General features: G+C 35.3%; 2 protein-coding genes across 2 annotated transcripts; both read right to left on the bottom strand.

The window, feature by feature from the left end:
- Positions 1–1,102: 1,102 nt before the first annotated feature.
- On the bottom strand, positions 1,103–13,870 carry LOC144435712 (RAD50-interacting protein 1-like). The gene is made up of 13 exons (XM_078124319.1): positions 13,721–13,870; positions 12,851–13,092; positions 11,842–12,072; positions 10,587–10,724; positions 10,018–10,174; positions 9,661–9,774; positions 8,903–9,128; positions 8,068–8,205; positions 7,439–7,638; positions 6,526–6,797; positions 3,827–4,007; positions 2,577–2,695; positions 1,103–2,127 (listed from the first exon to the last, which is right to left on the bottom strand). The coding sequence occupies exons 1-13, from the start codon at positions 13,868–13,870 to the stop codon at positions 1,914–1,916; spliced, it is 2,382 nt and encodes a 793-aa protein (XP_077980445.1). The 3' UTR covers positions 1,103–1,913.
- An 861-nt stretch (positions 13,871–14,731) lies between these two features.
- LOC144434786 (ER lumen protein-retaining receptor 2) lies at positions 14,732–23,067 on the bottom strand. The gene is made up of 4 exons (XM_078123285.1): positions 22,911–23,067; positions 18,938–19,197; positions 17,941–18,193; positions 14,732–17,229 (listed from the first exon to the last, which is right to left on the bottom strand). The coding sequence occupies exons 1-4, from the start codon at positions 22,999–23,001 to the stop codon at positions 17,195–17,197; spliced, it is 639 nt and encodes a 212-aa protein (XP_077979411.1). The 5' UTR covers positions 23,002–23,067; the 3' UTR covers positions 14,732–17,194.
- Positions 23,068–24,584: the final 1,517 nt, after the last annotated feature.

Raw genomic sequence — 24,584 nt, 5'->3', positions numbered from 1 at the left:
ATAGGAAGCAGGAATAGTGAAAGTAACAGCCTCTCTCTCAGACAAACGGTGGTAGGCAGATAGGAGGTAGTGAAACGAACAAGGAGAAAGTCAATCCAAATTGACCTTTGACCTTAAACTGTTATTACCACTGACATGAAAATCTCATCAACAAGACATCAGTTCACATCAAGACAACCCTTTACCCTTTATCATGTCTTCTTCTTTCACCAAACGCTACAGAAAGTCCTCTTACTTTGGGAACTGGTGACTGTGACAAAAGAGTATGCACTGTTTGGTTGAGATGACACCTCACCTTGTGTAACATCATTCATCATTCCATCATCACAATTACATTATAACATTTTAACTTACTACAAAGTAAACATGGAGTAAATAAAATGCCTTTATTTGCCGAGTTTTAGTCTTTTAGGCACGGCTCATAAGAACAACTAATCATTTGGAGTTTGAGAATAGATGTATCTATCTATCAACGTGTCTTTTCATGTGGAACTCAGTACATGTAGTTTTATATAGCAATATGAAGGAGTGAAAAGATGTCTGATAAATCCTCTTAACTGACAAAGTCCTGAACAACGCACAGACTGCAAGTATTCAAGTATGTTCATTACAGAAATGGTAACTTCATTGCATAGAAACAGTTACTAATGATAAAAAAACTAAGCTAAACATTGACAGCACTTCAAATAAGGCCAGCCGTACTGTTCATACAGTGTTTTCATTGAACCCTGTATAAATGGAATTTTCTAAAATGCCACATAAAGCTCAATGGCAAGTGACTTTTATGACTAAAAGTTTGGAACAAATGAACTTCTCTAAATTTTTTCCTTGCTTCATTAACTGTTACAGTAACACTAACAGTGTATATATAAAACAACAAAATGTAGAATAGTATGCCATAAATGTATTGAAACAAAACATACAATGCAGCCTGCAAACATTACAATAGTATTATGGTGCAGTACAAAGTTTTAATTTATTTGTAATTTAAAATACTCATAGATAACATTTACAGATGATATTTTGCTGTTGCTGCAGAACTTTAGAAATATTGTCTGCAATAGTCAGAGGAAGACACATTGACAAGATAAGTTGCGTTGATGGAGTGAAATACAACATAATCTTGAGATAATATATGAACTGGTATCTGACATCACAAACTTGTCATAATTACAACCCTTCTCACTGAACTGTTACTAAGCAACCAAATTCATCAAGATGCATAAAACAGTTCTCAAAATAACTTAACCATAAAATATAAGTTGTTGTTGTTTCTTCTTGGGTTAAAACTGCCTCTGCTGTTCATTTTTACATTCTTTGGATCTATTGCCATTGTGAACTGACTTTTAACAGACAACTGCACAACTTTAAAATGTTATTTTCGTAATAAATAGTGTCTTAATATTCAACTTTGAGATCTTTCTGTATGTGGAGTTGTACACTTTATTGAGAATAAGTTGTGATAAGGGATATTATGTCTTGTTGCAGATCTTGCAAGTTATGCAAATATGCCTAGCAACAACAGTTGTCAAACATGTGATCGTTGTCAAGCTTTCACCGTGGCCATGTGCGATGATGTTGAGAACAATATTGTTGCTAAGCATTTGACACTTTCAGCTTGACCACCCTCATGTGTGGTTGCTATGAATGTAATGGCTCAGGCGGGATCTCGTGAGATCTGCCATAAGATGAAAAAATGGCTTATTGTGGATCTAGTATTTGAACATTTTTATCAGCAGAGCTATTTATAACATGAATGCAGTTAATGATATTATCTCAACATGTCCTCATGGCCAATCAGATTAGGTGCACCTGGTTCAAACCATTATGTTTTGGACCAATCAGTTCAGGTGCACCTGGTTCAAGTCACTATGTTTTGGACCAATCAGTTCAGGTACACCTGATTCAAGTCATTATGATTTAGGCCAATCAGTTCTTAAATTCAACATTCTCTCTGCGGCACCTGGTGTAAGTCTGTATACACCAATATCATTCAACGCAGCCCTAGGTTTGGGTTGACTTGGACTGTCATCTGATGTATCTTCATGTAGTGCATGGAATAGAATATCTCGTAACAAGATGGCCGACCCTAGGTTCAGATTTAGAAGAATACAGGCTTCCTTCACACTAAAAAAAATGAAAAATATACAATAACAAGATTATTGAAGTTATAGTTAAAAGATGATACTAACAATGTGAATATAATGTTTTCCACTTTTGTAGATTTTTGTACAAGATGACAATTTGTCCTACATATAACAACATACAGTAACTAGATTATCAAAGGTATGGGTAGAAGACGATGCTAACGGTTTAAAAATAATGAGTTTTTCACTTACATAGATTTCTGAAATGAACAATTCGTACTACACATAAGTGTTGGTAAGAACAAAAATGAGATGTTCAAGGGACTTCTGATGTATTTTTTTATATATATACATTTATAGTGAATTCACTATAAATGAATGAATGGGGGGGGGGGGGGGGTGTAGAATCATTTTCAACTTTCATAACAGTTCACACTGTAAGATTCACTAAAATTTCCACCATTTCTAGGAGTACTCATTGTTACTTACTCTTTGAAGAAATTATCTGGTCTCTGTGTAAATTCACCAAACATTGGAAATAAATTCCTTGTCATGTCATACTGTAGTTGAGCTGCTCCACCTTCATTAAATCTATTACTGATTATAACCTATTGAGAAGTAAATGATATTTAGAGGCATAAAACAGTTCATGTACTTTAACTAAATCATCTTAGTATGTATATGTATTATAGAACATACAGACTCTCTCTATACAGCTTTGGAAGCGTTGCTAGCAGAAAGGGATGTTTTGTTTGTACGGATATCTACTGCATAATTGTAGTCGAATATCTTTGTACTGTGTTATTATTATTAATTAGTGGGCTGTTGCAATAACACCGAGCATCGCAGTAACACCGCACCACAGTAACATGGAACATCGCAGTAACATGGAACATCGCAATAACATGGAGCATTGCAGTAACATGGAGCATCACAGTAATACATCAATGAATGGTTAGCCCTATGTAGTCTATGAGGGCGCACAGTGCAAGGATATTGGAGTACAATTATGCAGTAGATATCGGTACGTACAAAACAGCCCTTTCTGCTAGCTATGCTCCCAAGACTGTAGAGAGTCAAAGAAACATATAGATGAGAATTGCACTATTTCCAGTGTAACTTCTCAAAGCTTGGCCATGTTCTAGGTACTATTCAGTTGGTAGATCATAGACCCTTTATAGTCAAGACATCAACACCACATTATTATTTATGTTATTCCATCCAATTGCAGTTGCAGTGCAAGAATTCCATAAATGCTGATAATTGCACTCACACAAAGTATTTAACAACCCATAACGTGTGACTGCACGTGTGGTATACTCAGTGTTCGCTGTACGTGTACGTGTATGTGTACTTTCACAAGCAAAGCAAATGAAAGTGGAGCAGAAATAACCACAATTATACATCATGAGTGCATATAATGCTGAATGAAGGACACTGGCACTTGTGAATCATGGAGTTAATATTACATGTTTGTCCAAAACAACAAATTTGTAACAATATAATGACACATTTAGATGATTTAGTGTATAGAAAATGACTGTATGTGTGCTCATTTGCATACATGTATGTTGTGTTTTCAGTATTGTAATGCAGTGCAAATACCAATGGTATACATGCACACACATAAAAATAATCACTGGTATATACATAATAAATGCATAATACTGGTATGACACAGACAGACAGACAGACAGACAGACAGATACAGACACACAAATAGTAAATTACATGCTTACCTCCTCATAGATAAATATATTGAGTGCTTCAGCCACTTTCTGCCATACAGTAGTGAACAATGAAAGACAAACTTGTTGTTTGACATGATGTAGTCTGTCTTTCAGTGTCTGAAACATTTCACAGGCTGATGTTGAAAGACCTAGGATTATGAAGTCTTTGTGTGATGGCAAGGAAAACCACCTGTAGAGTGGAAATCAGAGTTGATTAGTGTAAAGATCAGATCCTGAATACAAACGTTACTTTTTTCACTTTCTTTTTAAAGTCACAATAACTGTAACATAAGTATTACTGTTCTGTGGAATGATGTACTAACAGGTAATATTGACAATTTGTTTTCGAGAGCACTGTTTGATGCAAAGGATGGTCGGATTATTTGTCTATGTGAAAATATATAATCTGGGTTGATTAAAATGATATCCCTCCTGCATGGATTTGGATGACCAAGACTTGTTTATCTGTGTTTACAAATAATCCTATAGATTATTTAATGGCTCAGTTTGGATTAGGATTAGAACCTAGATGTGAAAAAAAAACCAGTTGTTTGGCAGAGATATAGAAAAAGGTGGCCCAGAGTAAGCAAATGATTCCATGTAATCCTTCACTGATAAGATAACATTAATGTGAGAACCAAGGATTGAATCCTTGGCCTTTAAACAGTGATTAATGAAATAATAACACATTTCCCATAATGCATCTAAAAAAGTATTTTTTGATTTAGCTGTACACCGTTCATTTTTGTTTATACATTCACTTGCATGAAAACCTAGTCTATATGCTAACATGGCATGGAATCATCTCTGATATCTTGAGATTTTTTGTTGTTGTTGAGTTTTTAAAATATTTTTTGTTAGTAGCACTAGACTTATGAAAAGCCTACAGGTAAGAGTTTTCTTACTGTATCTGTATTGTGAACCTTTCTTGTGAATTAGCTAATAAAATATTATACTGTATTAACTGCTATCCTGTTCTACATACATAGATATATGAAATGAGATAGCAAGCACTTAGCTTTAATATATGCTAGACTATTACAACAATGACCTGGGGTCATATCATCCTTGATATGAGGAATGTCCAACGTTTATTTCAGATACAGGATTACTATTTCCCAAACACAAAGTCAAATCATACATTTGTTATTTGATCAGCAATATTAGATTAATTTCAGCACTTTTTGAATTCACAATATATATGTTTTAAACTTTCAACTAATTTGTAGTGGATAGAGTGAACTGTACGAGTACATCACAATGTTTGTGAACATGGCAAACATCTTGACATCACCTAGTGTGTGGGTTGCTATGATAAAAGTGTTTGTAAATTGTAGTTGTATACCATTACCCTGTAGGTATAGGATTGATTTACAGGCTAACTATGGGACTCTGTCTCCTTGATTCTCTATATTGTAAATATGGATACTTTTGTGTTTGTTTTTTGATTCAGAACTACTTGTACTTGTAATAGTAATTATACAGGATTGTGAAAATGACTGAATGTATATGAATGTTTTATTAGAATTTTGCAACCAGTATTATTTTTCATTTTAAAATGAAATATGAATCATTTACTTCATAAAACCGTTTGGAATTCAAGTGTACAATGTAGTTTACAGAAGGGTAATTCTATTTGGGTGAGTCTCACATTACTCACTACATGATTTGAATTGTACTTGCACTGAGTCTAATTTTACGTCAAGTTGTGTTTCCATTGAGACAAATAGGAGTTAAGATATTGTGCCAAAATGCTTGTCACTCTGGACTTTCATCCTCTCCCCCACCTATCGCATACCAGTCTTCACATGGCTTTACATTACCCATTCAAACTACATCTCACCTCCTTTGCTATTAACCCAATTCCCACACTATCTCTTCAAGTCAGTGCCCAAGTGTATTTATCATAGTTTTATTCTACTGCACATTACACTGAGCATCTTCAGTAATTTCTTTGTATACATGTATAAAACCTAGAAGTGGATACGTGTCTTAACCTTTAACCCCAATTTTTGAATCCCACAGTCTTGGATTACGACTATCTTATCAATTTCACCACAATATAGTATCAGTCATTTTAGTAGTAGTAGTGACATTACCTTATTGGAATCTAGTTTTTTGAAGCAATTATTACGACTATCATAGTATCTTGTATTTGTTCTAGACCAATTTTTTTCTATAGCTCTGTCAGATAACCATTTAGTTCACTAAAACTTTAATCCTAATCCTAATCTGACAAGTGTCTTTAATCCTTGAAGGGCTTGGTTTCTACTCCCTAAAACCAGGGTGTCAGATTTAAAAGGTTAGGCCAAAACATACTTAGTTTGGATGCCAACAGGGTTTCTAACTAAACCACATCTGGTCAAAGTCCCTCAATCAGCACAAAAAGGTGTTCATCCTATCAGTGAAACCAAATTGTTATAGTTACATAAACAGTGTATAAGTAGCATCCTGAGCTTACAAATATACTATTTTTTGGAGATTACATAACTCCCCAATAAACACTAACTTTATAAGGGGGCTGTGTTATTGATTAGAATTTTGTGATTGATTAACAAAGACATGATGTTAATGACTGTGTGGGTGGCTGTGGATGAATTTTAAATTGCATCTAATGTATCTCAGCACTTCTAGAGTAATGTAAATGGTAATGATACCATATAGCAACTAGACTAAAACATACTTTATATATAGTATATATAACTTACTTCTCTTGTCGATATTGACGACTCATGGCTTTCACATCAGTAACGATCGCCAGGGCAATGTGTTTGACCATCTCATCACGTAGTATCTGGTATAATTTAATAGTGTCATCAAACACTGTACCTTCCATGGTATCAAGTTGACTATCGTCAATTTTCATTGTCATTGTACTCATGTCAGTAGCAGCTGTAGAAGCCATGCTTTCTTCTAAGGCTGTGTCAAAACTCTCCAAGCTTTGGTGAGCCATCTTGAAATATTGCAGTTGTAAGAAAAACTGTGGGAAACAGAAAACAGACAGTCATGAAATTATATTCAAATGGTGAAGTGCTATACAGAATTACAATGAAGAGACGATAACATTTTTTTAATAAAAAGACACAGGCCACTAAAATATTATCTTACTACAAAAATGTCTTCTTCCCAAAGTCATTACATGGTTAATAATATCATAAGATTTAGCGAAAACATATCAAATTCACAGATCAGAAACTTGCCATGGTATAAAAAAAAAAAATAGCCACGATATTGCAAGAATTCTATTGGCAAATACTATAAAGATTGGACAAAGTCTTCATGAAGAAATAATGAAATTCATCATAAGTTTCATTGTATACACATACATGGACTGAGTAGAGCTGGCACAAAATTAAAACTTATGTCTGGAGCACCAGTACTATGTTCTCAGATACTGTGGTTACATTTGCACATTTAGAATCAGCTTCACCTACTATACACAGAGTGGATGTAAGACTGAAGCTTAAGTTTCATAGATGCTAAGATATGATGAAGGATGAAGTGTTTGTTTCTGTAATACATGTAAAGCTATTTACTGGAAAGCAAAACACCTCAATGTTGGTGAGACTGCTAAAAACAAAGGAATTTCTTTATTATGTCACTAGGTGGCGCTATACTCACCAATTCATCTGCCCATTTTTGAAGTTCTACAATGACATAATTGACAGCATTCATTATTGCACAATAGTTATTCCCTAGTGGAGTCTTAGACTCTTCTTTCTTGACTTGAAGGAGTCGGATTCTGAAGTCATCCAGTAAATCAAGTTGAAGTTCGAGAAATCGAATGCGGTGATTAGGAAAGGGAAGATTTTTGTAACGATCTATGAAGACAATACAACAATGGCAATTTGATATATTAGTAAATAAGGAATACACATTTTAATCAAAGGTACAGCTAAAGACAGTAAAATTACCTTGACATCTAATATTTGTCTTCACTCTGCTGGACAATACTCCTCACCTAATTAACATAAGGGCTTTGTCACTATTCATCTTTTGACTCAAAGTGACAAGGCCCCTTAGGTCAGTTGTGTTTTCATTGGCTGAATGAAAACATATATTGAGAGAATGATATCTAATCATTTTTAGAAGCAAATTATTTTGTTGGTTGGTTGAACTATATGCTGTACCGGTTATGACAGACAACACAGTCATGGCTGTACTACATACCAGTTATTACAGACAACACAGTCATGGCTGTAACACCTACCTGTTATAACTGACAACACAGTCATGGCTGTAACACATACCTGTTATTACAGACAACAAAGTCATAAAGTTTTCACCACTCTCTGGTACTTTGAGTTCATCTACATCACTAATATCTTTATATTGAGATGTCCAGGCATTGGGAGATGACAACAAACTCTCTATCTTTTCATTAGCAACTGTAGGATTTAAAAAACAAAACAAACATGAGATCTGGTCAATTTTGAACCCTAGATCTTGTCAAATTCTTGTTATCTGAAATAGAATATTTACCATTACCATTACCATCATGAAAATAACAATTCGACTATTTATGGTTGACACTAGGACTTCTCCTCTGTGTGCTAAACATTATTGTAAGCATGTGAGAATGAGTCGACTCTTTGTTTGTTTTTACCCTCTAGTATGAGGTAAAATGCTACTACATATCCCAAGAATTCAATCAACAAAACATTCCCTCCTACAACCCCTATGTGTGTCATTATTTATTCCATTCTTAATTATTTTTCTATAGGATAGATCAAACCACTACAATGGATGGGGGGGGGGGGGTAGTATGGGGTAAAGAGGAATGCCACTCCAGGAAATCTCCAGGAAATAAAAACTTTGTATTTTCATAAACTTTAAGTTCTTGTCATTTCATGATTTCACATCACATAAATTTCACACAATTAACAAGAAATACCACACTCAAAACTATTTCACCTTCACTGTACTAGCAGTGGTCCACCGTTACCCCATGGCACTTAACATACATGCATATGTATTAGTTGAACAATGACTATTCATGACTATTTATCTGACTGTAGTATATGTATAGCACTTTGAAGTTAACTGATATGCTTCCTTAAGTAAATTATCAATTAACTGACTTACATTTCTTTTCTACATTCAACCACTTCTCAAAGCAGTCACTTTCTGTCAGTACATGAAGACATCCTGGCTGACTGGCTGGGTAACCATAGAGACTACGTACTTCACGGTCAAACAATAAAGCTTCTTCAATGGTATGTGATAGTAAGTTTTCATCATACAGCAGTTCAGGAATATCGTGGGATAATTTAGCTGTTATTACTAACATTAATCCACGAATAAATTCAACCTGCGTGAAAATATATGTGTTCATAATGTTAAAGGGAAACACCACTCCAGAAAAATAGAGAAATTTTCATAAACTATGGGTTCTGGAGAGTCATTGCATGATTTTACATTACCTACACAATTATTTGTGATTTCAGAGAAGCATCAAGTTGATCTTGTGCCTTTGTAGGGTATCTTTGCTATGGGCTATTGCATCATGGGTGTCAGCAGAAATAATATATTTAATAATATAATATGGTTGCACAATTAATATTCATGACTCCTGAGTGCTTATTCCCCTCAGTGTAAAACATATTTCATGATCAACTTGATGTTTCTTGATGAGTAATTCTAGTTGATATAAAATCATGAAATGACTCTCCAGAACCCATAGTGTGTATGTGTGTATGTGTATGTCTCTGTGTGTGCATGTGTGTGTGCACACGCATGTTGCATATATGCCTGTGTGTGTGTGTGTGTGTGTGTGTGTGTGTGTGTGTGTGTGTGTGTGTGTGCGTGTACGTGAGTGTGTGTGCGTGCATAAAAACACTTACCCTAGCATCTAGATTCATTAAACCTGCTGTGTTCAGCATTGGTTGAACTGTCTTGTCTAAAAAGTCAGCATGATCACGTATCCAGTTCAACACTTGGGTAAAATACCATTCTGGCTGCAATATTAACAACATTAATAAACTAAGTATGGAATCAAATAAAAAAACTTTTACTGAAATCAAACTAGAATTACTTCTGAACACACAGAGTATATAATCTAATCTCTAACTTTTTCCTTTCCCATCACTGGGGGAACACTACCAGTAGTTACTATTGTAGAGTGCAAGTCTAGTGGTTTCAACACTTGGACGCCATCGAGTCATGTTTGTAATTCACTTTAAATGAAATGATCATCTTACCTTACTAGTATCATTGGTTTGTTTCTTGCCATAAAAATGATATTTAAATCTCTTCTTGAGTGGTTTCAGTAATAATTGCATTGGTAGTACTATAGGTCTACATCCTGGTAATACAGCGTATTCTAATGTCGATTTGTCATCACTGCTGAGATTCTCACTGAGGTCAAAGGTTAAGGAACCAATCTCAATGCTATATTTCAATCATTAATCAAAAGAGATTTTGATTTTTTGACAGCTTAAGAGTCCTGCAGTATAACACACCACTATGCAATGCAAAACAACACAATGCAGTGCAATGCTATGCAACTCAACACAGCACAGCAAGGCACAACACAACACAGCAGAACACAACACATCGCAACACAACACAACAAAACACAACACAAATACAACAAAACACAACACAGTACAGCACAACATAACATAACACAACACAAATCAAATACAACACAGTACAGTACAACACAACACAACACAACACAACACAGCACAGCACAGCACAGCACAGCACAGCCCTGCACAGCACAGCACAGTCTCTACCACTTACATCTACAACTCAAAAAGGATACGGAAGCTGTAATTTTAGAAGTTGACCAAATAAGGTCTCCATCTTGGTGATTAATTCAGATTGGTTTTGTACAGGAGTAGCAGGTATAGTAGAAACTATAAATGGCCATCTCACACCTTTCAGGACTTCTTCAAATTCACTGTCAGAGAATAAAGGGAAATTAAATATTACATGATAATATTCATAATACATTTTAGGATCGTTTATGAATCTCAGTATTTTACGTGACAAATCAGTCAATTTTTTGATTCACAAATCTAGTCATTTGCAGTTTTGAACAAAATCTTGGATAAGATAATTACTTCTCATTTTGCATAATTGGTAAACTTGAGGACATACCACAGGAATACCAATAAAATTATACTACCATCAAAGAACCAAAACTCAAAAATCTAAACCTTGAGATATTTTATGCCTGTGTGGTAAAGTTTGAGTGAGAAAATGATTAATCGCAAACTTTAATTAACTGAAAACAGGATGACATAAATTGGGGTTTTCATTCAAATGGGTAAATGCCGAGTTCATAAATTTTTGGGGTATAATATTTGCAACACCTTTAAAAGGTATTTGTAGTATTTTAATTACTGAAGAATACTTGACCATCACTTGCAATTGATTGAACATCAAACTTGGTATCAAGATATAACTTACAAATGATTCAATCATGTAATTTATGATACATATAAAATATTTTTAGAGGAAATCTCTACTGACATCAACTGCTCTAAAAACACCCGAAGACAATTAAATTGTATTAGAAGGTAGCATCGATATTACCATTAGTGAACGTAGTTTCACTTGTATATAAAAAGGTAAAACGTTTAAAAGGGCACAAGCTGGGTTCATACATATTTGGACATAGTTTATCCATATTTGGGCATAATTTATCCATATTTGGGCATAGTTTATCCATATTTGGACATAGTTTATCCATATTTGGGCATAGTTTATCTATATTTTGGTGTAGTTTTTGCTGCATATTTAAAAGTTGCGATTGACTGAACTCAATCCTAGTATCATGATATAGCCCATAAACGATCCGATGATGTAATTTATGGTACGTATAAAAAAATGTTCATGAAATCTACACTATGTAATCAGCTGTTCTAAACATGCCAGCAGACAATTGTTAATGTTATAGAAGACATGTATTAACATTAACAATATACTGGAATATGGTTTTCTTTACAGTATTTTCACTGGAGAAATATGCTTACAAACTCAGCTTGTGCCACTTTAATAACAACCGAGTTTACCTTGAAAGTTTTTCATTGAGAATCTTATACCAGAAGAGAACTGTAGAATTGACAAAGTCTGTAAGGTGGTGGCAAGATGAACCCTGTAATTCTTCACTAAGTTCAGCCATCTTAACAAAATGGACGATAGCACTCGGTATGGCACTAGCTACTAGTGACTGTTGGATGTCTGAGCTGTGGAACAATTGAAATGGTGTTGAATTGACCAATAGCGAGCCCTGGATCTCCGAACTGAGTGAAAACAAAAAGTAGATAGATAGAATAGGATACATATATACTTCTACAACACATAGGAATTGACTGTGTTGAGATAACAAGACTAAAGATTGGAAACTAGTGGTATACACAGTGTAAGTTTATAGATGTACTAACATCACAGTCAATAAGGTTAGATTTCATAATAGATGTATGATATTGTAGAGATAAACACAACCAGATTTACAAACTCAATTGTACTGAATAAAGAAACTGTGTACATACAGACATTTAAGAATCAGGCAAAATGATTGGTAAAATCTTTACTTGAGTAATACTCCAGAAATCCATGACATACAATATATGAATGTAGTAAAAGAATGTGTGTGTGTGTGTGTGTGTGTGTGTGTGTGTGTGTGTGTGTGTGTGTGTGTGTGTGTGTGTGTGTGTGTGTGTGTGTGTGTGTATGTGTGTGTGTGTGTGTGTGTTGGGGTGGGTGGATGTTTATCTTCATGTTTACTTGTGTTATACCATGACAATGAAATACACAACACTAAACTAATCGAGAGGTTGAAAAAAAACAGACTAAGAAATGTCAGAGACAAAAATCAAAGTTCATAAATGTTTGAATAAATATGACAACTTACATATTAGTTTTATAACTGTTTATCTATATTACTTCCAGGTGTTTCCACCACTATCTGCATTTGTATCTATTTCAGATATTCCTATAACATTTTTAACTAAAGCTAGCATGCATCTTGCATTTGCCCAAAACAAATAAAATAGCTATCATATTAAAATTCATCTGTACCTTAATTGTTCAACCTCTTCAACCCATTTCATATAACTCATAAACTTTTCGAATTCTTTCACTTGATTAGTCAATTCTGCTAGTCCATCCATGATTGGTTGAGCTTGGGTCAGGTGTTTAGTTATGTCATTTCTAATCTGTTTTTCATTGGCTGAAAGAGCTTCCATCTGCGCCACTGCAGACTCTGCATCGTGTAAAACTCCTTGGATTCTGTTTGGGACTTCACAGCTTGCCACAGATAACTGGAAGTGAAAATGTGATTAGGACCTTCACAGCTGGCTACAGATTATAACTGGAAGTACAAATTAATAACTTAATTCACACTTTACTTCAAGTAATCTGGTATAGGATAAACACTAGAATATATCAAAAAAGTTAATGGAAGTTTCCACACATTTTCTCTAATTTTGGTGGCTTCCCTAAATACATCAACCTGAGGTGTGATACAAATATATTTGGTAAGTTAGTTCTTGTTCAGTGCATCAGTGAAAAAATGTGCAAAAGTCTTGAACTGGGCTAGCTTGGACATATCACTAAGTCTTGATTTTGTATGCCTGTAGAGTATATGTGTGTTGGGGGGGGGGGGGGGGGGAGTGACAGTCAGCGGAATGGAGTCACGCACCTACACTCGCCATGCACGCAGGGATAGCCTGGACGCTAAACCGTATCCATTCCCAGACATACAATTACAATGTCTTTAGCATTTATAATCTATGTCAAATCTCACTCGTTGGACTTCATGAAATACATCGATACTGAAGGCTACTGAGATAGCAAACTGTCTACAAAATGAAGAACAAAACTCCAAGTAAGTACAATATGTTTCGATACTATGGCCGCATTTTCCTTCTGCGATTTCATTTAATTTACCTGGTCTTCAAGAGCTTTCTTTTGTTCCGCTAGTTGGCTAAGCAATCCCTTTACCCTAGGTAGTGCTTTCACATCGTCTCCTATTTCGGAATCAATGAAATTCTTTACTTCATCTTCGAAGTCCACATCATCTTCACCACCGTCGGCCATTTTGGATATTGATTTACATATCGCCCTCTACAGCTACCACAAGAAAACCTTTGTTTTTATTCTGCATGCACAAAGCACACTGCGTCGGCCGGACACGGCCCTTTCAACCATAGGGTGCAGAACGACTAATTGATTTTTGTTCTCTCGCGATTTTGTGGATTACTAATATCATTTTCTCTATATTTCAAATAAATCTTTTAAATATTGCCCCCATAACTATTGTTTCCTCTTGAAGAGACTTTGACCACAGTTGGCATCCAGACGAGTTGCCTACGTGGCTTCGCACTCTGTCGCGCCCACTCCTTGATTGGCACTGGACGACTCATTCAGTGGTATTCTTGCCAACGAGAGTATTTTTTTTTTATCCCTTAAACAGCCCGGTTCTTCTAAGTTCTATAGCAGTAAGGCACGTGAAACTGTAATTTTTATACATCGAATTGACAGAAATTAATGATCTTGTGGCACGTTGAGGGCGCTCTTGTAGGGAGCTGGAAAGTAAAGGTCTGGTAAAGGTGAAGTCATTCATTGACTCATTCTGGTTAGGGGAGAACATTCACAGGGTTATAGCACTGAAGTAAGGCACACACAAAGTACAGACTCGTTCATAGGGTTATATGGAGTAAGGCACACACAAAGTACATACTCATTATTCACAGGGTTATGGCACTGGAGTAAGGCACACACAAAGTACAAACACATTCACATAGTTATAGCACTGGAGAAAGGTACACACACAAAGTACAAACACATTCACATAGTTATAGCACTGGAGTAAGGTACACACAAAGTACAAACACATTCACATGGTTATAGCACTTGAGTAAGGTACACACACAAAGTACAAACACATTCACATGGTTATCAAATAGACTTTTTATTTGTTATTTGATGAGTATCTACTAATCAAAAATTCTACAGACTACAGATGAAATGGATATACAGAATACATCATGTCTTACAGGTCATCTCAACTTTCAAAAGTTATTTAGGGTACAAAATCCTGTATCAGAACCCCTCACATGCAATAAAATTGATGAAATTGTTTCCTTGCAAGCACTCATTCTGAACAAAAACTGCACGGAACAAGATGTTAGACAAAATCACATTGGGATAGGCTATTGTATTGATACAAATCATATCTATACAAACCCACTGAAACTTGTCAATCCTTTCTAGGAAATGCAATTTTCGTTGCTAAAGCATCCATAAATACTAAATGGCATTCAAGAACGCATAACAGTTTTGATTTTCAATGAGGACGCAGTTTGGTGGGTCGGAGCAGACAACTACAAGAAACTACACAACATAGCGTACTATGATTCATCTATGGGTAAAAAGAGTTTCAACTAAATTAATAGCGAAAACCTTGTTCAACCAAGTACCAAATTTTGCACTTAACACTGGATTCAATTTTAATCAATGTCTTTAGAAATGTCAACTTACAATGTCAAATCTACATACAGTATACAAATTGAATAACCACTAGAAGCCAGGTATATAATATTGGCTAATCTGATTCTGTAGATGTTAAGATATATATATAACATTTGATCATTTTTATAACAGTTCGGGGGAAGACATGGATATATATATATATATATATAGGGACACTGGCATACTTTATCAATTATATTCATATTGTGTTAATGACCAACAACAAATGATTTGCCATCATAAAGTTTTTAAAAAATTGAATCACATTTTTGTTTGCCTGTACAGAGATGTTTTATGATCCTACATAGAATGACAAAATGAAACAATGAATGAAATAAATGAATAATGAAGTTCTTACTTTTACCACAATTTACTTCCAATAATCTAATTTCTAAGTACTGAGGGAAATTACTAAAATATCAATGAATGTAAAAAAAAAACAAAAAACAATGTTTTATTGAACACATATCTTTTGAATAGAAATGACCAGATAACTGACTAAATACACAAGTTCCTTCCAAGTGGAGTGTGTTTATCATGGGTGGCAAAACCCTGCCATAAATTTTACATTACTGTTTTTATAATGTTTTACTATTATAAATCTCCCTACCATACGTAAACCAAATGTAGTCACTTCTGATAGTTTATACAGCAAATGTTCCCATTTCTTTACTCGGCTTATCCATCAGTCAGGTTTCTGAGTCAAAAAATGATGATGTTTCACTGTGAGATATGTGCCAGATTTTTGTCTTACTGGGTTAAGAGACTGTTGTCTTATTGAGACAAAGTCTTGTATTAGACTATGTGAATGACATTGTGTCTTTTTTTGACGTGACATGCCTTGATATTTTAGATCCCTGTAACATAAACTTTAAACAAACTCCAGAGATTAAAACTGGGCTCAACCCTGAATACTAAAAATAAATACAAGAATGACATTGAAAATTGATTTAGACAGCTACAAAATATCACCTAGAATAGTCCAAAACATTGCATGGGGTATTGGGGGGTTCAGACACACATAAAAACAAATACTACATGTAGTTCCAAATTTATCTACAACATTGGAGCACCATATAAACTTATGCGACATGCTGGGGTGTGCGCACGTAATCTACAAAATAAAAGCCAAGACGAATTTGAAATTCTGAAATGAAATAAAACCAGGAAGAGAAGTTGATTTGATATCTGAAGAACCGACTGTTATTAACTGTCAATTCTGACTGTGACCTATCTGAGGGCGTACTCAGAATGTGAAAATGGTTGTAACATTTACAACATATAGCATACTCAGTGAGTACCAATGTATGTACACTGGTACATGTATACCATTACTCAACAAATTTTGAAAACTTCTCTCTTTCCAAAGTCTATGCTTAGATCTTGGATTGCTGAGGTATGCAATGGTATACAACATCAGTAGTTCAGACTTTACAAATCAACTTCCCTCTCTGTTTCCGTGGCCAAGATCAGCCCTTATTTTATGTATTACACATAACACTAATACAAATTCATTTAGTAAACAACATCAACATGAACAAGGTGGTAGGGGGTTAAATGTCAAAGTGCAAAGGTCAAAAGTTGAAGTCAAAAATTAGAAAACAAAGTGGCGAGATAACATATTTACTTGCGCTATAACATATGTTTGTACTTATACATATTCTATTAAAATTTTCTCGTCGACAAAAAATATATTCTTGTTATAAAACATGGCCTTCAAAGAAAAAAAAAAGCAATCTCGACTCTCCACACATATTTGTATTATTTAGTCAGTGTACTTGATACATGACTAATATTGTACAAATGGAGGTAGGTGGCCATCTTTATTATTATCTTTACATAAGAAGCTGGTAGCTGTACTTCTGTGACTACAAAGTGGTCTTCTTTCATTTATGCTGGTAATGTTAACTGTTTGCCTTTAAGAACTGTAAGAGAAAAAACAGAGGGCAAGTCAAATAAATTAGTCCCTTTCTACAACATGGTTATTCATATATGCAATAGATACATACTATAACAGTTCATTGACAACAGTGCTGTGCAGTAAAATGGTAACTCTACATATGAAGGGTGAATAACTAAACAAAATACCCACGCTCACAATCAAAAGATTGGCCAGTTTATAGACTTGTTATTCATAAATACATTTGATAATGATTCATGACCAAGTTACTAGAATACAACCATGACTACTGTACGTTTTAAAAGTCTCATCACTTTTCTATATGGTGGGACTCGCTGTCACAAAGTTGACACAGAAATACATCGGGTGTACTTTGCTTGTTCATGATTTCACGACCAATTCATTTTTTAAAATTAAATAAAATTTAAATTTAACTGATGAATATTCAGGAAATATTATTTTCAGTGGGTTAATAGGGAACTTGCAAACCTGCTGTTTTGAATATCATGAATGTTGCATCTTGGGAAATATGATGAATCAACCACTATTGTAAACAATCTTGTTACATTGTCAGTAACCACAAATAATGTAGTCACAGTTACCCTGACCATGGTAGGTTTATTCTATCAATAGCTACAGATATCCCATAGTTCTTTGCATCTGAGCATGCTCAGTTTGGACTGCAAGTTCCCTATTCCAACTTTTGTTATATGGAACAAGTAGAATTACCACCTACCTTTTGTAATGTACAAATAGAAAAAGTCACAGTAGAGAATGGTCTGTACACAGCCTGCAACGATGGCAATAAGATCAAAGAAGCCTTCAGTATAGTAGCGGTAGACCCAGTTGATAATGTAAAGGGCACGGTAAGAACCAAGGGCAAATAGATAGTGACTTGTAATTGTCTCAGCCTCTCCAGTCTTACTGATCATAAATAATTGAGGCAAGATGGCTACCGACTCCAGGTAGATGGAGAAAGTCCACAGGATCTGAAAGTGTCCAACACAAAAAACAAAGTTATTCTCATGTTGACAGACAAGTCTAAATTTCCATAGCAAAGAGTTACTCGTGTCAATCAGGTATTGGCGTCTAATCGCAATCAACACTGTGACATATTATATTACCTGGCCACAATGAACAGTACATACATAGATACATATAGGGAGGCAGTCAGGGAGGGTTGGCTTCAACAACACTCAGTAATACACATGCATATGTTTTATTAAGTGCTTCACCACAACAACACTATATACAATGCAGTGTAATTACTACAATAAGTTAACATTAACAAAGACATACATGGCATGGTACTTCATCAGACTTTCTTAACTCACTGGGGAGAAACAGTCCTTGCTGGCAATAAACACAACACATTACATCACCACTGAACAATTATGTCCTACCCAGGTGCCAATCTAAAACATGGCACAAGTGTGATTCAAGAGCAATCTGATTAAAATCTGACGAGGTGAAAAAGGCTTAATTTTTTTATTTACCTCAATTTCCTTCAATTTCTAGCTTTGTTCCGGGAGTGAATCACCACAGTGGGATGGCGACAATCAAGCCACATTCACCACATAAAATTTTAATCAAATTGATTCAAGAATTGACGAGAGTCTTTAGCCAATCAGGAATAAAGTGGTAGCAGCAGGACTGTCAGCCAGCGACTCCAACCATGCTATCACCGGGACTTCACATTAAGTACCACATGTAACAAGAAATTAGTTGCTTACCTCTAAGAGTGAGAAGTCATGATTGACAAGGAATGCCAGACCACCAACAGGTACAACTAGGAACTCTATACGGAAAGTGTCATGATTACTGTCATAAGTGGCTTTGAACTTGACAAACATTAAATACACGGTTGCAAATGAACAAAACAGGTAGAGACATTTCATGGACGAGTTGTAGACAGAGATGAAGTTAGTGAAGAGATCTAGGTATCTTGTTAAAAACACCATTGCAAACAGGATCTGACTCTTTCCAGATACACCTGTCAACATAAAAAAAAAAAATTGAAAATATTAGACATCGATAGAATAATGATATGTCGCCAATGGTTACATAGTCATGTTCAAAAAGTTTCAATTCCTTGCGTTTCCATTCTAACACTTGTGTAAGGATGAGATCTGACAAAAGTTATCACTATTTCAATACAAACAGTGGTGACAATGTGTCTGAAAGGTCCCCAAACAAATTGGGAGAATTGTGGTAGATTTTACCTACTCCCTGCTTTAGTCTCAATATAGTTAAGAATTGCCATTGGGTATAAAGTGATACTCTTCCATAGGTTCAATCTGATTTGTTAGAAAATAATGGAAAACAATGAACATCTGTTCCTTGCTTTGTTATGCTGCACTAGCTGCAAAACTGTTTTGTTAGACAGAATAGTAATATTGTAAACTCTGAACTGTATTGTATCACCTGTGGCTAAACATACATGTATTTGTGTAGTTGCACTCATAATATGGTATAGTAAAATAAATCCAATCAAATTGATTTTGGGTCTACACCATAAAAATCAGTTCCCCAAGATGATCATTATGTTGTTACTGTTCTACTTATGGATAAATCAACCTCTAATTAACATGTATAATGTGTCTAATTATTGGTATTCTAACAAATTTCAAAAGAATACATCTACATCTGATTGAAAAAAAATAATACTCAAGTTATAGCTAGTACAGTTTTAAAATATAATAAAATACATATCACTACTTGTCATACACACTCTGAACAACTAGTAATTTGTGAATACCAGCTCAGAGTAGTGGATGAGTGGCTGATGAATATGCTAGCCTGTGATAATAACCACAATATGCTAGCCTGTGATAATAACCACAATATGCTAGCCTGTGATAACAACCACAATATGCTAGCCTGTGATAACAACCATGATATGCTAGCCTGTGATAACAACCACAATATGCTAGCCTGTGATAATAACCACAATATGCTATCCTGTGATACTAACCACAATATGCTAGCCTGTGATAATAACCACATTATGCTAGCCTGTGATAACAACCACAATATGCTAGCCTGTGATAATAACCACATTATGCTAGCCTGTGAAACTATGTATGTGTCTCTGGGCTAAGAGAAACTGTGTTGAGTACATACTTCTGTGGCCTTGATATGCAAGGTCAATAACAGAAGTACTAACTGGTATAGTGAGTGGTAGCAATGCTGTGTTTATGTACATATTACATGTCCATATACAGTACAGGTTTTATTACAGTAAAACATGTCTCAACAGAGTGATCACCTACCTGAAAATGAAATGTCATACACATATTGCAATCTATGTTATAGTACACATGTTTTAATTGTTTTTACTGGCAGACATTGAAACTAATAAAATTGTATTGTACTGAATTGATAATGTGATAAAATGTACAGGTTTAATACAAACTATTGTGACAACATAAATATATGTAAATACTCTGTTTTCATTTCCACCATCTGTTACACCAATCCTATTAGAGTGCACTGTACATTCTTGTATACTTGTATAATGAACAGTGTGCCCTCTAAGCCAATTCGAAGTGCCACTGACACCTAAATTTGGTGTTCTCCAATCTCTTACTATGTGGTGACTCACAAGAAATGACAGTTTTTCTCATTTTGACTCACAACAAACAAAAATTGGCTATCATAAGAGGGCACACTAATGAACACACATTGTGAAACTATTTTGTACACATTTGCATCCTGTAAGTACACATATGTCCAAGCATTAATTTAATTCAGTCAGGGGCCATTCTGTAACAAAGAAGGGTAGCTGCATATCTTGAGTGATAACCCAGCAAACACAGCCTTCATAGTTGAACTTGACACTATTTTGTACATATTTGCATCCTGTAAGTACACATATGTCCAAGCATTTATTTCAGTCAGGGGTCATTCTGTAACAAAGAAGGGTAGCTGCATATCTATCTTGAGTGATAACCCAGCAAACACAGCGTTCATAGTTGAACTTGACAAACTACCTATTTGTTGCTAAACCCATGGATGTATTAGGGAGATACATCCATGCCAAACCCTGGGAATGTTTTGTTAGACTTGTAGTCAAACAATTGGTGATAGTTTACTGCTAATCAGTTGCTAATGTTGATAAAAACAGGACATTATCAGTTAATTGTCACCATAGACCCACCAGGAGGGTCTATGATTTCATACGTCAAATTTCAACTAATTATATCCCCACTATTGGCATTATAGTTGGATTCTACATATAGACAGTGTGTAGTCATTTTTACATGTATTTGTATTTCAAAAGACTTAGAGACTTTCTCTTCATTCATCCATTTACTTGTTGACTTTCTAATTCATTCATTTATTCTCTTGTGCACTGTCTTACTGCTTAGCCTTTGAAAGTAGTATGTTGTTAGATACTTGACAGCAGTGTGGCCTCTAAGCCAATTTGACGTGCCATTGACACACACAATTTCACAGGACACACCAAAATTTGGTGTTCCACTATGTCTTACTATGTGGCGACTCACAAGAAATGACAGTTTTTGACTCACAACAACAAAATTTGACTATCTCTCTAGAGGGCACTGCTTGACAGATACTTTTTTTTTCAGGTCATATGAGTTTTCTACTATTAGTAATCTCTTCTACAAACACTCCTGAAAATCATGTAATATTGATGATAGGCCAATGATAAAATAATTACGCATAATTGCAGGCAATAAAAAGTGAGATGTAATTTAGTATAATCGGGATACTAGTATCTGAAATTAGGATAATTGTCATTGACTGTGTTGGTACTTTAGACTCTTGATTTCTGCATGACAAAGGTGTGCATGCAAATTGGAGGTGAATTTGAGTTTTCAATTTACATAATTAAGTGTATTTAACTTTCACCACTGCTTTTAGAGCTTTAGTGGTGAAGGGGTCTAATGTCATTTCCTGCAATGCAAAGAATAACTCTTTATTTAGTTATTCATTCATTGAGGACATCCCGGAAAGGTAAATGTCAAAAGATTAGATGTCCCACTGCTATGTCGACATATAGGATGACACTCAGACGCAAAAAACAGTTGCATGAGGGGTTTGTCCATATTATTCACACTAGCAATGATTTGTGCATTTTAATGTTTCTAATCCTAAATCGAAACGCATGTATGTGTGTGTGCCCCACAAATTTGTGTTTTATTACCTATCATAATATAATATAATTCTATTCAATTGGAAAGTTAAAACTCCTGGTTACTATCGAACGACAATGACTGCTGGTCGTTCAAAGTGCCACGTTGGATAGATGTCTAGTGTAAGACTAAACCACGGCATACATTGATGTACTATATGATCTGTGTCGCAGATCACATACTTGGTCAATGACTGCTGCGAGGAACGCTCATTTGAATGTACTGACCAGAACAGCTGGTCCGTGGTCGGTCATCAGTGAAAGTCCGATTGCGAGTACACCAACACTCGTACTAAAACCCTGTATTTTTACCTCCTACTCACAACGGTGATAATCATCGACAATTTTTAATCATATGTGAAAAAAAACCCGTCATACAATCGAAACTATCATTGGCAAAATTATCCAAACGATTGAGGCCCTTTGCTTTGCAGACGCCACGTTGGAAGTCATGCCTCGCCCGGTGGACAACTTTACCGGCCGGTGGGCGATTATTTACAAATTTCCCTACTGAAACACGGGGAATATTGAAAAAAAATTATACAAACCTGCACATGACCGGGTCCTCCATATCTTCAGCAACAAGATAATGATAGCCGCAACATGAGACAAGTCTCCAACTAACCGAAAAACGTTCATTTTGAAGTATCAACGACTACGGACGAAGGTGAAGTCTGCAATATGGCGGCTTAGGCGACGTGGCGAAGGCTGCTGCAAAGCATAGTGGGAACGTGTACAACGCCCTCAAAGTTGAGTCTGGCTGCTTTTGTATTCGTCTATATCATGTCAAAACATGATGTCAAGATATTTGATTTTTGTGTGAACGGCGATAAAATCAATATATTGCAATTGTTCATGTACAACTGCTTACAATAATAATGGTACGACAACAAAGAATAGCATTTTATATATTGAGTTATTTAATACATTTTTTACCTTTTCATATTTGATAAATTTTTTAATAAATAATTTTGTCTTACGTAAGTTGACTATCTTGACAGTAGCCTAGTGCGTACTCTTATGCCACATATATCGAGACAAAACCTGTTTATTTCGAATGTTGATGGTCTTATGACGCCAGTCCTTTCTGATCCTTTGTTGATCTAACAGCCAAACCATGGGAAGCCCAGGAAGTGTTACAAAACACACACACACACACACACACACACACACACACACACACACACACAAACATACACAAACACACAAAATATGCTAGAGTTAATGAAATTTATAATTTAGACTCATGGATAACTATCACATGTATATATGTATATAACTGGGCCTGTATGTGTACTATTGAAATACAATGAAATTCAAATGACCAGTGTGAAAGGAATAGACACAACTGTAGACAACTCAATTAATAAGACCCCTGTATATAAACAATTACACTCTTTGTGTCTATTCCTTTCATGCTGGTCATTTCAATTTCATTGTAATATACAATGTTTCTATATATATATACTCAGCCATACAAATGCACTCGAGTGGTCATACAAATTGACGACAGCATTGTCATAAACCCACATGCCTCTTTTACATGTAATTTGCAGCAACAGTAAAAACACATGCCACCAGATTTTTCATTGCCCCAGCTTGCAAGAACTATTTACTTTGGCTGGAAAGTATTAATTCTGGTCTAAAATAAGAAGTGTGTAGTTTTGTCTGCATCCATCCAAATGCTACCACCAAGCGAGCATATCTTCATTGGTTTGACCTTGGCAATGAATTCATCCAACTCTACCAACAAAAGAGATATCTTGTGATTGACCTTGGCAATGAATTCATCCAAACACTACCAACAAGAGAGTATATCATCAGCATTTTCAGCAGTTTTCTCCAAATTACCATGATATCAGAGGGTGGACTAGTCTTACTGCTAGACCCCTTGGGCTATGCTGCTCACTGTGAAGGCAACCAAAGGTTGCTAGCGAGGGTGATAGTCCAAATGGGTTGTTCTACCCTCATATCTATCAGAAGAAAGCCTGAGGTCTAGCAGCTAGACTAAGGGTGGACTTACATTTTGTACAATTGACGGAAAGAGAGTAGCATGTGTGTGGGTACAAAATATAATATGAAGAAGTTCCCCTAAAACACAATAAAAGTTAAATTCAAATTTTTAAGAAAGACAAAGGGAGTATAAAGAGTGAAAACTGAAGATGTACAAAGTTTTAACATATGACTGTTTGTATCTGTGTACTCCTATAACAGTGCTACTT

This window comes from Glandiceps talaboti, chromosome 5 (assembly GCF_964340395.1).
Source record: "Glandiceps talaboti chromosome 5, keGlaTala1.1, whole genome shotgun sequence".
Lineage (NCBI taxonomy): Eukaryota > Metazoa > Hemichordata > Enteropneusta > Spengelidae > Glandiceps > Glandiceps talaboti.
Note: the sequence above shows the minus strand (reverse complement) of the source record. Positions and strands in the feature narration are given on the sequence as shown.

Excerpts from the sequence above, each read along its gene's own strand:
- LOC144435712 (XM_078124319.1), bottom strand. The coding sequence starts at position 13,870 with ATGGCCGACGGTGGTGAAGATGATGTGGACTTCGAAGATGAAGTAAAG. Across the intron at positions 10,175-10,586 it reads CTTCTAAAATTACAGCTTCC|TGAGAATCTCAGCAGTGATG; the intron begins GTATCCTTTTTG and ends CTTTGACCTCAG. Across the intron at positions 4,008-6,525 it reads CGTCAATATCGACAAGAGAA|GTGGTTTTCCTTGCCATCAC; the intron begins GTAAGTTATATA and ends TCCACTCTACAG.
- LOC144434786 (XM_078123285.1), bottom strand. The coding sequence starts at position 23,001 with ATGAACGTTTTTCGGTTAGTTGGAGACTTGTCTCATGTTGCGGCTATC. Across the intron at positions 19,198-22,910 it reads GAGGACCCGGTCATGTGCAG|GTGTATCTGGAAAGAGTCAG; the intron begins GTTTGTATAATT and ends TTATGTTGACAG. Across the intron at positions 18,194-18,937 it reads ATGACTTCTCACTCTTAGAG|ATCCTGTGGACTTTCTCCAT; the intron begins GTAAGCAACTAA and ends GGACACTTTCAG.